At 37.9% G+C, this 16539-nt stretch overlaps 1 protein-coding gene across 2 annotated transcripts in view; it reads left to right on the forward strand.

Annotated features, from left to right (window-relative positions):
• The first annotated feature begins 34 nt into the window (after positions 1-34).
• The window catches only part of IQCK (IQ motif containing K), a 34085-nt gene continuing 17580 nt past the window's right edge, over positions 35-16539 (forward strand). Inside the window, exons 1-7 of one of the 2 annotated variants that reach the window (XM_088523206.1) lie at positions 35-125; positions 1611-1669; positions 2584-2719; positions 4759-4856; positions 9712-9764; positions 9878-9955; positions 16278-16362. In XM_088523206.1, the coding sequence (XP_088379332.1) occupies positions 77-125; positions 1611-1669; positions 2584-2719; positions 4759-4856; positions 9712-9764; positions 9878-9955; positions 16278-16362 (558 nt within the window). In that variant the 5' untranslated portion in view covers positions 35-76. The remainder of the gene's footprint in view (positions 126-1610; positions 1670-2583; positions 2720-4758; positions 4857-9711; positions 9765-9877; positions 9956-16277; positions 16363-16539) is intronic. The other variant, XM_088523207.1, reaches the window with a different exon arrangement.

Genomic DNA, 16539 nt, shown 5'->3' on the forward strand with positions numbered 1-16539 from the left:
ACCGCGCCGGCGCCGCCCCTCCCTCTCTCCCGCCCTCCCCGCGCGCGGCGGCCGTTGCCGTGGCGACGCGGGCGCCATGGCGGCTGCGCCGCGGCCGCCGAGCCTGTGGGAGCGCGTGTGCGCAGGTGGGAGCGCGGCCGCGCAGCCCGCGCCCCGTCCCGCTCCGCGCCCCGTCCCGCTCCGCGCCCCGTCCCGCTCCCCGCCGCCTCCCGACGCAACAGCCCGCGCGGGAACGCAACGGAACGGAACGGAGCGGGGCACCGCCACGGGCGTGGGGCGGTTTGGGCCGGCTCGGAACAGGCGAGCCGCGCGCCCTTCACGTTGGGAAACGGGATGGCGGCAGCAGCTGCCTTAGGGAGGGCTTTAAAAAGCGCCGCCCCGAGCTCCGCAGCGTTCTGTTACTGTTCCGAGTCCTGGGAGAAATAGGTCTGTGTGGCAGGGCCATAGGTCCTGGGTGCAGTGTGTGCCTCACGGTGCAGGAACCTGTTCCCGAGCGAGTCCAGCACCGGTTTCCTGTGGTGAGGGAACACCTGGCTGCCCTGGGAAAGCAGAGGGACTACTGCGTTATCGCTATTATCGTGCAGGTTTAATTAATGCCAACTTAACAAGCTTGTTCTCAGCTACAGTCACAGGAGTGCTGCGACACTCCCTGGGGCCACAGGGCTGGCCCAGGAAACTGGGGGTCTGGTCCTGGCACCTCTGTGAGGCCAAAATGATGTTTTCTCTCTTTAATAGTTCGTAAAGCCCTGTAGTATGTAGGTACTTCCCATTAAAATGGCATTTTTTACTGCAGGAGTAAAGTTGCTTGTTCTGATGTGACTTGACAGAGGCACCTGAACTGCATGTGGGAGTAGTACCAGTAAATCTGTTAATATTGGTAGAATGATAAACCTGCCTGTTTGTCGACAAGAATATTCCCTCATATTGTGTAACCTGTCCATTTTTTACAGTGGATTCATTGTCCTTCTGTAAGAATCCATAAATATGGGTGGGGGGGATATGAATGATGTTATCTATAGAAATCATGAAATTTGCATTAATTTCAACTTTTCCCATGAAAAGCTGTTTTGCTTGTAGTGTGACCCCATTTTCCTAAGTTTTCAATCTGATATAATTAACTTTTAAAAAAAATTGTTTTGCTGATTCAAGCCATAGTCTGTGTGGGTCACGTACTGCTTCTGCATTTGCGTTTTTTCTTCTTTGAAAGTGAAGACAGCAATACTTAGCAATATCCTAGGGATTTTATTGCTTATAGTGGATTGCAAGTGGAAAAACTCTGTTGTGTACTAGGAAAAAGAATGACTAATTCCATACATTTTACTTGCATTATTTTTTTTAATGTGATTTTGGATAAAAACCTCTTTCTCAATAAAAGGTCCATTTAACATTGAGAATCTTGAACTTGACTTCATGCCAAGACAGGAGGCTTTAAAGTTCACATGTGCTGTAACACATTAGACCCTATGTTAAACAAGTATTTGGCATAAAGTGTATTTTTGTTGTTTCAAGCCAGAATAAGTAGCCTTAGAAAGTAATGTTTGTGCAGAAGGAAAATTAAATACTTATTATTAGGTCTTTTGGATAAATGCCATGCTTCTTCTTACTTTCAGAGTATGAAGCAGAACAACCTACATTTCCAGATGATTTATATGAATCAGAGGAAGAGTCTGTGAGTATAGTTAAAGCAAAATAATCCTAAGAGGGCTGGTTTTAAAAGGTTGTGGTTTTTTTTTTTTCAGTAACGAAATGGGAAAATTAGTTGGCAGTGGAATAGACTCATTCATAAAATTAAATGAAAACAAAGCTACATGTTGCAAAGAACTGATGTCAGTCAACAAATATAATATTCCTCAAATTATTGCTTTTATTTAAAGCAACTTGGGCAATACTGTCCTAAAATAGCTTACCAGCTGTGTTTGGTATGTGCATTTCACTGTCTTTCTGCTGTGACTCTGAAGTATGCAAGTGTCTTTGCTGTCATGTTGCGAACAGTTGTGCCCTAAAATGTGCAAGAAAGAGGGGTGCAAGCGGAGCAAGGGAGCTATGCCCCATTTCACAGTGTGGCAGATTACTTAAGTGTGTCTGCTGAAATCAGCAGTGTTATATCTGTTCAAATTTGTTTTAATGCTAATTTTGGTCAAATAAAATGGTTCTAGAAAAGGTGGGGGTTTTTTTGTTTGTTTGTTTGATAGAAGGAATACCTAAAAACTTTTCAGAAAGATAATCTATTTTTTCTGGGGACAAAACCACTTTGCCCCAAGCAATTCTATGAGTAGAGAAGTTAGTTCTTTTGGTTGTTGGTTTTTCATTTAGACTGGGCATTCTGTAGTCATTTTATCTTGCTACTTCTTATTTAGATTACTTTCTTACTTTAACACTGAAGGTTTTTCGAGGATAAATTGCTTGACAGTCTGGTTAACATTTGTAAGCAAAACAGCGAAATTATTTACTACTTTAATTAGAAATTATAAATGCATAATTCTTTTTACTTGACCTTACAATTTTTTTCCTGCTGAGTTTGCTGTTTTGTTTCTTTTATAGTTTGGCTTGGAAATGTATAAGAGTTACATTTATCTTGGACAGGTGTCTTTGGAGGCAGGAATATTGCAGTCGTTAGGTATGGAACAATTCTACACAACCTCTGCAGCTAATGTCAGCGAGCAGTTGCTTTCCAAATGCAAGGCAAGAATCTCTTCAGAGCCACCTGATCCAAAAACATGTAAGTGTGTAAGATCTTGAGCCCTTCTGTGATTATTTCTTGCATTTGACGAGGATTTGTCATTTGTTTAATTTATAATATTAACTGCTGCAACACTTTTCTGGATTTTGCATGATTAGTCCCCTAGTTCCTTAGACAGGGAGCCAGATTTGCCCCTTTGTCAGTGGAAAAAAGCCCTGATAAGATGGCAGCAGATGAGAAATCAGTATTAGTGTCTTGCAGTTAAGATAATTCTGTTTTCTTACAAGTGACTTTTTATTTAGCCACTTAGAGGACAAACATTTCCTTTTTCCCTCTGATTTAATAACGCTAAACTAGGATCAATACACTAAATATATAATTAAGCCTGAAAACTACTTTGAAAATATTATCTTTGTCTATCTGATCACAAATTAGAATGGAAATGGCCTCTGAAGTTCTGTTCTTCTGTTTTTTTTTTTTTTTTTATCACTCTCTGTGAAATTCACCAAGTAACAATGTATCTTTCAGCTTTCCTAAAGTCTTTTTTTTTCCCCCCATCACTTCTTAATCTGTGTTCATTTTCTTCTCTGGCATTCATTCTTGCTTATTAGGAATTCCTGTTGTTAGAAGGAGTGTTACCCTCAGCTTTTATATCTATAGCTGTCTTCCAGTTGTGAACATTTTCTGGCAGTGCGTAAACCAATTAAAGGTATGAACCAGATAATAAATTCCGTGTTGCAGTTGTGTTCTGCCAGAGGAGAAACCTTTTGTAATTTAATCTTTACTGACTGCCCTAAGACCTGAATGCTTACTACAGGGATGGGCAGTCTGACTTCAGACTGAGAACAGCATTTCAGCTAATAAGCTTTCATGTCTAAGATCCAAAGAATTTTTGTTAGTCTTTTGAGATTTCTAAAGGTATAGTAAGTCTGTATGATTTTGAGATTTCCGAGCTAGCAGTGACCTAACTTAGAGGCTGACAGGTTGCAGTGTAGCATGTTTCCAGAGATACAAATTCCATATGTCTGTGGTTGTTCTCCTCTCCACCCAAGCTAATGAGCTCTGTTTTGAGGAAAGTGCACTTGTAGCTTCATTGATGTCTTGCTCCCTCTGATCCTGTCTCTCTGGCTTAGTAAATCAGAGTTTCTCCATATATGATCCCTTCAACAAAAGCGATAGAAGGATCCTGCACTTCAAAGCCTAGTTTTAAGTTTGTATTGAAAGGCCTTGTTAGGGAAGATGGACATGTAAGGAGAAGCTGAGAGGGAAATTGAACTTGAGTCTCCTCATCAGACGCGTGTTTAACCACTAGGCTAGATATGGAGCACTATACCTGCATATCCCTGCTGGGTTTTGGTGCCTGCAGCTGCTTTCTTTGGTGTGGAACGCAGTGCTGTGTGCGTAGCATGCTCTGTGGCAAGGAGATGTGAGCATAGGGGCAGTAGTCAGTAATAACAGAGAGAGATGCCAGCGCAGACATCCCTGCCAAGATGGCAAAATTGGGTATATAATATTCACGTTTCCTGAGGAACGGGCAAGTAGAATGTGATCGTGAAAAGGAAATCAGGCCATCACTGAAATATAGTCTTTGTTTTTTCCCTCCATCTAGAAATCCAGTTTTACTGTAGTGTGTAAAGGACATGAATATAGATACCAAAAGTAGTTTAGCTGTAACAGTACAAGAATTCAGTGCAGGCTAATTTACTTTTCTTCCTGTCAGGGTAAATTAATCCACATGTCTTCTCACTTCTGTAGCTAAACTGCCTCTGATGCTCAAGTTAGCTAATTTAAAACTAAGCCTGACATCTCTGAGGCTCAGTGGAGCTTGCAGTGTTGGTGTACCCTTGGTTGCTCGTGTACCCTTGGTTGCTCACGTACCTTTGGTTTGTCAAGTTTGTGTGTTCTTGGCTGAAGAAAAATGAAGACAGATCTTAGTGGTATCTAAATTGAAAGAATCTCTGCCTGGTGCCAGCTGCGATGGTCCTGATAACTGATACTTGCTTTATGTTTTTTGATGTTTATCTTTCTGTGAAATCTGAGTGGTTGCTTGTAAGTGAAAACTGTGCTGTTTTATCCAGGTTCTCCTCAAGAATACTTAGAGTATTACATATTTCCAGTGCTTCTACCTGGAATGGCTGAACTTCTACATCAGGCAAAGAAGGAGAAGTGTTTTGAGGTTAGTTCTTAGTTTTCAATTCAAATCATGAATAAGAAATTAGAGCTTTTTATTTCACAGGCTATATATCATTATTTGGTCTTTCACAAGAAAGCTGACCACAATAATACAAAATAACATATCCTGTTTTAGAGCAACTCAGTCCTGAATGTTGTTGTTTTCAGTAATTTAGAACAGACTTCATCCTGCAGACACATGATCAATATGACAATCTCTGAATCACACCAAGTCTTCTTTAAAAATCCAGTTGTATCTACCCTAAACAGTGATTCAAGACACAATATTCCTTTCAGGTTATTGCATGTTGCTCCTTTACAGAGAATGAAGCAGAGAGGATGGGCTTTATGTAGCACCATGTACCTTACTCAATTATTTCACCTGGTCTGGCACCCCTTTTTTTTTTTTTCTTTCTTTTTTTAAAGCTTTTTAAAATGCTATGTAAAATTGCATTTAAGTGGAAGGTAAAGTCTTTAGCATAATGAACCTATAAAGACAGTACTTTTTAATATTTATCTGCTACATAAATATTTGTATTTGTTATATTTGTGTGTGTATAAACACGCATGTAGAAACAGACTCTTCATTGTATGTTTGAATGTTTAAAATAACTTAGGACTGGTTCAAAAGAAAGCTCATTGCCTCATCACAATCTAACACAGAGACTCCCAGCAACAGATTAGGAATGGGGAGTTGTGGGTTCTTTTGTGATTTCTACCCTTTTCTCCCACCATGGAAGTAATCTTTCTTTTATTTCTTTCCTAACTTCTGTGTTCAGCATTATTCGGTGTGAAATTTCCCTGTATCTTTATGCCTGCGTCTGAGCCACATCTTACTTACAGCATCATAATATAAATAGTAATTAATATAAATAGCAATAATTTTGGTGTATGGGCTATGTATCTGAGGAATGCAGTCTGGGCTCGTGGGCTTACAGACTAGAGTGGCTGTTAGGTAAGAATGATTTAACATGCCAGTAGATTATTATTCATATCTTGGTCTACCTCCACGCCAGCTCTTGACAGTGACCTACTTTCGTGTGCCATCTGAATGCAGACCTGTGTGCACGTGATAACAGGCACTGTTAAACAGCTCCTGAAGTGCATGTGTGCTGCACTGCCCTGGGCACAACCAAAAACCCACCAAACTTTCTGTGCTTGCATGGACATCCCAAACTCAGCTTTCAAATTCAGATCCGTACTTCTCATAACAGTAGATTAGTATGAACCTTGCCAAAACTTGGCCAAGATGGATATGTCTATAAGCTTATTGGTCTATAGATTTATAGATTTTATATTATATGAGTTATATAAAATCTGTGATTAATACTGTGAAATAGGCAAGTGGTTATTCTACAGGGGATTACAGAATGACTCTGTACATAACTCCTGCCATCACATTTATATTATCTATCCAAGTAGGGATTGCACATATATATTAGTCATCACACTTTTAATGAAATTTATATTGATTTTTTTTTTAAGGAAAATTATCTCCGTCAATAGAAAAAGGCCTCTCTTAAAGTTATTTTAAAATACAATCCTTAATAGGACTTACATAATTGTGAAGAATAAGAGGCAATAAAGCAGTACTTAGTGTAAAAATATGAGATTTCTTAGAAATATTTCATTTTCAAACTCGGTACAAATTTGAGCTTACTATATCTCTTTTTTAGTCTGAGTTTTTATTTGTTTGTTTTCAAAGATTCAGTACCTTATGGTAGATAGTTTAGGAAGTAATTGTTCTGAAAACAGATTTTTGTATGTGGTTCGGCATATATTGTTTTATAATAAATTAATAAAAATCAAATGAGAAGTTTAAGCACCTTTTACCAGTATTTGGAACTTCACATAAAGGACACCTCTTATCAAAAAAGACACTAAGTGATTTTTGCTTTGAAGGGGAGAAATGCCAGGTTGCTAGAGAATTAAGCCGTGTTATGTCAGATGATCATTTTCCACTATGACATAATTTCTTCCTTTTTCTGAAAAATAAGTAGTAAAACAATAGCTCTTCATTTCCTGACGTGAATATTTGTGTTATTTTTCATTGTTGTCCGGGTGCTTAATACTTAGATGTTCCATTCCCTTATTTGACTTAAATATTTAAACTCTAATTATACTTCTGATTCATAAGAAATGCATTGTTCTGTATAGGTTAGAAGAAAAGATCATGGTCCTGTTTGCATTAAAATGCTTATTCTGGTCAAGCACAGAGCCCCTGGAAAAGCCAGAGAAAGTTGGGGACAGGGAGAAGGGGTCTTTGAATGAGCATGTTGGAACATAGCTTCAAAAATAGGAGAGCTGAAAGAAGAAAGATTTATGGAAGTTATGAGAGAACAAGTAAAGAATGAATTGTGACTAAGGTCACTGAAATAATGAAGAATGAGAACAGAATACAGGGTTTGAATTTAGTTCAAACTAGGCTCTAGTTATTAAAGCCTGTCAAGGACAGCTCCAACAGAGTAAAGCAGTGGAAGACTGAAGAGACCATGGAAAAAAAGTAGGAGCAGTAAAAGAGGTTGCAATGAGTGTTCCCTGAGCCTGGGAGAAGGGAAGAACAACAAGCAGGAGTGAAGGGTGGGTTTTTGATAAGAGGAGAGGGACTAATTTTTGTGCTTTGAAGGGAAATAAAGAAGAACGAGAAGAGAATGAAAACATAAGCAGTGTGTGTCAATTATAAATTGAAATTGGGGTAAAGAAGGTTGGGAGATAGAAGCAACAGAGGAAATCAAGGAAGAGAGCAGAGAAGATGCATTCATGTCTAGTAAGGAAGACCTGTGGAATGAGAAGGGAAAATTAGGAAAGGGAAAAGCTGGTGCTATTTGTAGCCGTTTGTGAAGGAAAGATACATGCAAGATCCCCTGAAAAGTGATACAGAACTATGGGAACATAAGCAGTTAATTTTAAACAGTCTCTTTTCATTATATAGTGCATTTGAAGAATCTGAAATGCAAAAGCCTTAAAAACAACCATCTGCTAGATATGTTTGCAGACTTCAGACTGACATAAATATGGGCACAGTCTGCAGAAGCTTCATTTTTAAATGAGAGATGAAAGAAACCTCCTAGGTCTCCCAGTATATTGCCTTGCTGAAGTAGGTTTCTTCCATACCATAAATTTCCTGTGCTTTATCCTATCTGTTGCTAAGTATCTCAAGGGGAAAGACTCTTTTCTTACATCTTCTCTCTCATGAGAGTTGACTAATGCATTCATTTTTTTTTTTTCGGAATTAAATCTCAACAATGTTTAAACATGTTTATTACCATAACCCCGCTTTTTCTTTCTTATTGATGATCACAGAAAGAGGTTACTGTAGAAGACTCTCTAATGAAATATTTTGAAAAGTATATTAGATAATGGAAAGTGAATGAAATAATTTTCCCTAATGACTTCTGCAATCTTCTGATCACCAGTATTTTTGCATTGTTATTATCAAATCTATCTTATAGAAGATGAAAAATCTGAAATGAAGTCTGAGCATAAATACTTTGTAAACACATCTGCAGGTTAACAATGCACATTGTGCAGATATTTCCTGTGTTTGTCCTGATTTGTGTAGCATTGGAAGGATGTGCTACAGGCAGGTCAATTAATGTCATTTTTTCCCTTCTGTAAAGGTCAGCTGATGTACAAGTAAGATTTAATAAACTCTCAAAAATATTTTTTCCCAGGCAAACAATAATAAGAATAGTCAGAGGGAGTGAATTCTTTTCTGATAAATTGCCTGGATTTAATAGGGATAAACGAAGTTCAGAACACTTCCTTCAGCGAGAACTGTTGGATAGCACTGTTTTGCTCTGTTTTCCCACCTTGCAAAGGAAAGAACAATTTACTTAAAAGGGAATAAATTACAACTGCTAGACTAAATCGAATTCTACTGTCAAAGCATAGAATTTATTCTGTGAAACATTCTGTGAAATTCTGTTCTGTGAAACAGAATAAGTATCTTTTAGTGCTCATTCTCTGACTGTGTATACATGCAATGCATCCAGTGAGGGGACCGAAGGATGCTAGCCAACATCTTCTCCTTCCAGCCAGTCATCTAGGTTGTGCTCCACACGTCATGGTTACCTGGTTTGTGAGTAAGCAGGATAAGAATTTACACTTTTTCTTTACAGCTGATCTGTAAGGATGGAGCACAAAAAGAAAATCTCTAGGCAAAGGAAGGCCCCAATCAATTTTGTAATGATCAAAGCTCATGCCTTGAACTTTGTCCTCAAAACTTATTTTATGGAGTGCAAAGCAGTCAAGCTAAGCAGGTCCTGCCCGCATGAGTCGCTAAGGATAAGCTTCTGCAAAGCATTTTCCAGCATTGCCTTTGGTAGTGATGAAGTCTTGGAATTAGGGGGAGAGGACGAACTTTGATTCAAAGCTCCAGGCTCTTTTTGCCTGATGTTTTGACTGCCCGTGGTGTGTGTGGCGGGGGGTGTACGTAAGCTTCCTTTGCGCTGTCTGCTCTGGACTCCCCAGCAGATAATTTTAACTGAGCAGTCAAGCAATACTGTTATATATGTGCCTGAGTATGTTATATCTAATTGTATATATTATATAGATATGTTTATATATTTATATTTGATCTTTAAATATCAATTTAAATAAGTAAATGTGTTTTTTTTTAAAAAAAAAAAAAACATTCCTTTTTAGATTTGTCTGGGAAGCATTTCTACAAGTGCAGTTTCTAAAATTTTGGCTGAAGCATTGACTGTTGGCTATATTAATATTAAAGTATACAGAATAGTGTACTGTATATTTTATTTAGTAAAAACAATCAGTTTAGCTTTTCTTCCTCGTCACTTGTAAAAATATGTGACCAATCCAAAGATAATAAACAATTTCAAACTATTTTCTGTTTTTAGAGAAAAAGAACCAAATTTATCGCCTGTGATTTCCTAACCGAGTGGTTGTACAAGTAAGTTAATCACTGTCATTACAATTAATTATGTCTAATGATTCCAATACATTATTTTACAAGTAGAATAGCTCCAGTTTAGATTAACATGAGGTTTTTGTTTTTTAAATCAGCAAGAACCCGAAGAGGAAAGATGAATCATTCACAGCATTCTTTTCCATTCCTTTCGTTAGCGACTGGCTAAAAGAGCAGTAAGTTATCACGCTACTCCAAGTAACCTTTTCTCCTTCTCTTCTTCTCCTCTAGTTATTCCAAAACAGTAATAGAGCTTAAATGCATTTTAATTGTTCCCTTTAAATGCCCTTTACTTTCTGCAACAAATAATTAACTATGTGATGCTTTCTAACTTGATAGTGCATTAGTTACAAGTCGTTTTGTACCAGGATCATTAATGGAACAATTAAGTATAATTAAACCTTTATTTATTTATTTATTTATTGTAGGGTGCAGGGCATTCTGATAGCCTAGTAGTCAGTGATGAGTATCTTCATGTATATGGTCACTTTATTATGCTGTGTGAACGAAACTTTAGAGAAAATTTTTTAGAAGAAACAGAATTTTGAGTGAGTGCCTCAGCTGGAGGAAAGGTCCATGGTGTTCACAGGTCTTTAGTGACAACTTGGTGAGGAAGGCAAGGACAGTTGGGATTCATCTAGTCTGGCTTTAGCTATCTTAAAGGTAGTCACCTGATCAGAGTTGTGTGGGATGTCTCTGTATTGAGAGGGAAATCTCTGGAGGATGATTCCTTTTGGGAACCTACTGCTACATCATACTGCCCAGCCACCAAATGCCCCACCGACGGGGGACACTTCACAGCTAAGAGTTTCATTACAGTCTGCTGGGTCTTGCCAACAAGATTGCTTCACAGTCCTAGATTTTGTAGTATGGAAATTACACTTTGGATTGTGAAATGGAGTGAGGCTATGACATTAATTAATTAATGACATAAAATTTCATAGGTAAAGAGACATTGAATAGAAAGCTGGCTTGGATACCACTGAATTGTGAGGATGGATGCATGGATATACTTAAGATAGATAACTAAGACTGTGGTTTTATAGACATTTCTCTCAGAAGCGAAGCTGGCTGAAATGGTCACACTGTCTCTTTGCCTGGCTGCTTGACTATTCTGATCAGGAACCTCTGAATCATCTGAATTAGAAGCAACTTCTCAAAATATGAAGTGAGAGTTTGCATAGGTATTGATAATATTAGAACAATTCTTTGATCTGGTTCACCTGAGGGTCTCATAAGCCTTTGTACTGGCATAAACAACAGATTAAAATGAAGAGCTAGGGGCAAGGTGAAGAGAACAAATGAGGCAGTAAGACACAGAGGTGGTGGCAGGAACTGCTTGAGTCAGCTTTGCCAACAAGAGAAATACACTGTGGAATCACAGCCTGCATGACTCATAGCTTCTGTTAGGACTTGTGCTCCTAAATAACATAGTGACAGCTCCACAAGGACACCAAAGTGTCAAAGTCCTATTTGAATTGATACTTACTTGATCTTAAAACCTCTAGATTTACATCTAGATCCTTAAAACACTGCATGAAAAAGCAACTTTTTCTAAATATATTTTGAAATTATAGATTTCTTGACAAATATCACTTCTAAAGTAATCATTATTAGAGCAAAGTGAAATATCTGCCATATTAGAGATGAGAAAACAAGTTATTATTATTATGTCCTTGTGGATATAAGATTTAAAAGTTACTGGTTTCAGTGTTTTTTTTATTGTAGTTTCTATTTTTATTGTAATGCAGTTTTCAATTTTTGATGAGGATTTATGAATATGTAAGAGACAATATGCTTAGCAATGGTCAAATTTTGATGTGAAACTTCCTTCTAAATGTTTAGATGGTAGAAGTATGATAGAGGCAGAAGATGTTGCTACAAATCTGTAAGAAATAAACTGTTTTGCTTTTTCAGTTGCATGCCTATATTTGCAAAAGATTCAGAAAGGTTTGTTAAATAGGAATTCATCACTATCCTGTGTTAAACAGGATTTTTTTTTTTTATTAGTGCAGAGCGATCTTCATCTTTACCAGAAAAAAAAAAAAGAGGGATAGTTCTTTTTTCTTCTATCAGAGATCCAGCTTTTTTAATATAGTACATACTTGAATATGACTTTTTTGGCCGTTTTCCAGTGCCTCCAGTTTTTCCTTTGAAGCTGAAATGTGATTTTTTTTTTTTATAGAATAGTCAAAGCCACAGTCTTACCAGCCTCATTTTCAGTGTAGTGTTTCTAAATGAGATTTTGCAGCCTGCTTTTCCTCAGAAGGAGACCCAAATGCTGCATCTGTTTGCAGAACTTCAAATGCAAACAGCATAGCTGTAATTTGAAGCTGGCTTCTGTAGATGAAGTAGGTGTGCAGCGTACTAGCAATAACACTGACAAATATTATATCCTTTGGGAATCCGTGGTTCCTGAAGCAGATTTCAGAAGCAATAGGAGGAATAGCCCCAGTACTGAGTGGCAGTCTCCATTTCACTTGGAGGGGCACACAGAATATTTATGTTGTCCTGAAGAATAACCATACCTTTAAGATGAGAGAAAACTGTAGTTTTAATAAGCAGCTAACCCAAGTCTTTGAAATTTACTTAGATATTTACTCTTGTCCCTATTCCTACATTCAAGACAACTCATTTATTCAAGTAAACTAAACAGAATTAAAGCCTGACTGTTTTGTTCTCCTCCTATAAATATGCAAACAAGCAACACAGTTGCCTTTTGTCAGCATTTCCCAGGGTTTTTTTTCTGGTTGAACAGCCGTAGAGCGCAATCGCCAGTAACCAAGCTGTTTGCATGGAGTTAGGGAGAAGATTCATCTGTGGTGTGCCCTGTACCTCTTATGTTTTGCTTTTTTAAGTCAGGTCTGTCTTGATTCTGAGTGTCACGAGTATGATTTCCCAACCTTCTTGAACCTTTTAATCAAAGAAACTTTAAAACAGTAAAAGAAAACTCCAGTGCTCTGCAAAATATTAGCATCATAAAAGTTTACTGTCACATTGATAATACTCAGTTTTGTTCAAGTTCACCTTCCACCCTGAGTTCAATGAAAGAGTATATAGATCTGGGATTGGAGGACACACATGTGTTTTCCTCTGTTGAAGACTAGTCTTTGTATGCATATTTTAGAGGGGTTACAAGAACTAAAGATGCTTTTATAAATAAATTTTCAATTGTAAGAATTAATTTGAGGAAAAAAATTCCATTTCCTCTTTTTTCTGTATAGGGGTATCTCTTGATAACTCTATATCAGGAACATGTGTCATGTTCAGAAGGACACATTTCCTGGGTTTCTGTTGGTGAGTTCCAAAACAAATGTGCAGATAGAGAGAAAATAGATCTATCATACCTTTAATATAACAGATATATATGTCTATATAGATATAGACAGATAGCACATATGTATGTTTATAATGTTCACTAAATATGAAGAAGGTGTTGCCGAAATATCTTTAGAGGCATGCACTCACATGGATTTTTTTTTTTTCCCCTCTCCTCCCTCAATATTCTAATTAGGTAAAGTCTGCTGGTCTCAGCTGCTTTTACAGTTGATTTCATTGTCAGTTCTCAGATGGCCGATAGGGGTAATTTAGCATGGGTGGCTGCTTTCTTTCTTCCCATATTGTGCCCAGTTTCTGCAGACTGCTCTCTGCACACTGCTGTATTTCACTAGACTGTCTCTAAACCAGCCTTGCTCAGTGTACATTTCATTTGCTTTGTTTTTTTGTTTTTTCCATTATTAATATGAGATTTGTAGTTGCACAATTTTGCATGGCTGAAAAGGCGTGAAAGAAGAAAGGAATAATTGTAAAAGGTGGGGTACTACAGTAGTATTCCTGAAAACAGGCATAGTGGAAATAGAAAATTTTGTCTCAAATTTGCAGAGTGATTTTTTATTATTCAGACCAGCATCTGCATTTTTAAGTACTTTCAAAATCCAACACTTTATCAGACTCTCTTTAAAAATCATGCAGAACACCATGTTCATCTCCTGGCATGTCCTATTTATCCCCATTCCTTTGTCTGCTCTTCTTTTCTTTTCGTTTGTGAATTCCGCACCGACTTTGTCGTTGTTGATGTTCTTGGGTTTCTCAGATGCATGCAAGGTCCTTGTTGTTTTCCATACACAAATATACAAGGACAGTAGCATCACAGCCAAGGGAAGGGGAAGCGCTCGTGGCCGCGTACCGGCAGCGGCGGCTGTGCTGCTCCCTGCGCACCGTCCTGCTGGTGCGCGTGGTGAGCGCCGTGATCCTGCAGGCAGGGAGCTGCGAGAACGGTGGGAGCTGCAGGAGTGGAGGCTCTGAGCGACTACTGGGAATTGGAGCTGATTAAAACCAGCAATTACATATCCCAGATGATACATAGTGAAAACTTTGTTTGATTGTTTTTTTCCATATATTACCTTTGTTGTATTTGGTAAACTTTTAAAGGAAGGGGTCAGATTTTCAATTTCTGTGGTAAATTGGGAGCTTACTGACAATTGGGGCTTCTGAAGATGCCTGTGGTGAAAATGCTGGGCACACTGTCCATCTGTGTGATTATAAATCTCTGCCTGTTAGCTTTTCTCTCCTTCTCACAAGAAAGAGAAATATACTTTTTTTCCTCCCTTCTGGAGAACATCAAGTTCATTGAGAAACCCAGCTTCAGTGTAAGAGGAAATTGGATATTCATGTCTACAGTAAGAGCCTCTTTCAATACCCCATACATTTATGTAATGCAAGTGTGGTTTGTATCTTCTGGGTGCCACGTTCCATCTGCATAATGTTATGTAATTAAGTGTCTCACATAATCAGAATCTGTATAAGCTTGATTGCTCAGAAAGGAAGAAACATATTTCCTGAAAATAAACTTTCCTCTAGTTGGTGTCTACTTTATTCACATTTGGTAAAGTGCAAGATTCCTGATTTTTTTTTTCTTATTGATGCTATCTTACAGGTGCAACTTAAGTTGCACAGTATATCCCTTGTATCTATCAAAATAAATATCAAAACCTTTAACATATGGGCTTTTAAGAGTATCTCTAATCAAAGACTAAATAAGCAGAATATAGTTACTGTACATTTTACTGTCAGTTTTAATCTTTTTTGAGTGATACAGCTGTCTTCTGCCACAAATGACATATCCTCCCCTACTTCACTGTTGATGGGTGGTTGCCTCTGCTCAACTTCTATTTTTATTTGACCCGAAGCCAATTGTGTATATTCCTTTAGACAGAAATGGACCTGGCATGACTCTTGTTCTTTAAAGCTGCCCTGCTGATATGATTGATATTTCCTAGTGGCTGCTGTGCTGAAAATTAAGTCCTGTTTGGCTTGCTTGATTTTTATATTGCTTTCTCCAATTTAGTGTTGGCTTATAAACTACGCTGCACTGCCATTCCTTTGCTTTATTATTGAATAACAGAGTAGCTTTGCATAGAGAAGAAATGTCTATTTATTCTTTAGAGACCGATGTTCATTCAAAGAGAATATCCGTACCTTTAGTGGAGCTGCTGCAAAATATATAGGTCTGTTTCTCTGATTTCCCACTTAAAGTTTTGGTTTTCAGAAAGATCAAAAATAGAATAGAGGATGCGGGTCTGTCAGCAAAACCAGTCCAACCTCTTATTTCTAAGTGAGATTATAAAAAGCAGCTTGCTTGGGAAACCTTGCTTGTCCAGCAGTTATGATTTCCCTGGAGCAGTAGAAATGCTAATTAACGTTCACAGAGCTGTAACTGTTTAGCTTAATGGAGAGGCTTCTTTTTATTATTGCCTTATTTCTATTCTTCCAAACAGACAGAGATTTTCTTTCACATAAAATGTATGTAGGCCAAAACCCAGCTGACATGATGATGAGACCAATTTAGCTGAGTGTACCAACTCAAATGATGCAGTCGGTACAGTGCTAAATAACAGCTAAGGTTGTGCTTTAAGTTGAAACACTCCTTCAGTGAAGAAAAGCCCTACAAGAGCATGCTTCAAAGAGCATAGGAAGCAGAGACAAATAGGAACAGTATTAAGAAAAAGGAAGATGTAAGTTGTCAAGGCTTCTAGCCTGAGCCACGGTTTGCTGTAAAATATCTTTCCAAAAGAAATGGCAGAAGTAATGTTTTAGCCACTAACCACAAGACTGGATACATACCTTGTATTTCTTTTAACATTCCAGCATAGGTGTGTCTATAGTATAAATAGTATAAAGAATGTTCCAGTTGAGGCTGCATGTGTCTCTAGTTTTGATAAAACAGTCACTCAGATGGGTGAATCTGCCAATTACTGGGGCCATTACTGCCTCCTGATAAGTCTTATTATTGTTTTAATGAAAAAATGTTGGTAGTGTAGTGCTACAGGATGTATTTTAAGGGAGCTGTTTGTTGTACATTTTTATCTTGGAACAACAAGAAATTGTATCTTGCAAGCTCACAAACAGCCTCTGTCTTTTTCTATGAGATACGTTGTTAAGGAAGAATGTATTTTAATTTTGAAGTCGGTTTACAAAACTTTTTGTTTTTATTTTTAGTCCTAGGCCACCACTTCCCCTGTCTCTCCTTTTATCCAGAAAAGAAGCGAGCAGAATAATTCAGTCATTCTGGAGAGGTTATCGGGTAAGAGTAATCTATAATTACTTTGCTTGATGTTGAATCTGTAAGACTGTGAAGGCCTTAGGGAAAATCCTTCCATAAATTTTAAGTAGAAGGTACTATAAATAACTAGAGCCCCCCACGGTTCATTGGCTTTGGATGTTTCTATGCATAGGATGCCTAGTAGACTATATTTTTTTC

Source organism: Tinamus guttatus, unplaced genomic scaffold, assembly GCF_059628265.1.
Source record: "Tinamus guttatus ecotype Peru unplaced genomic scaffold, ASM5962826v1 Tinamus_guttatus_pri_ptg000172l, whole genome shotgun sequence".
Lineage (NCBI taxonomy): Eukaryota > Metazoa > Chordata > Aves > Tinamiformes > Tinamidae > Tinamus > Tinamus guttatus.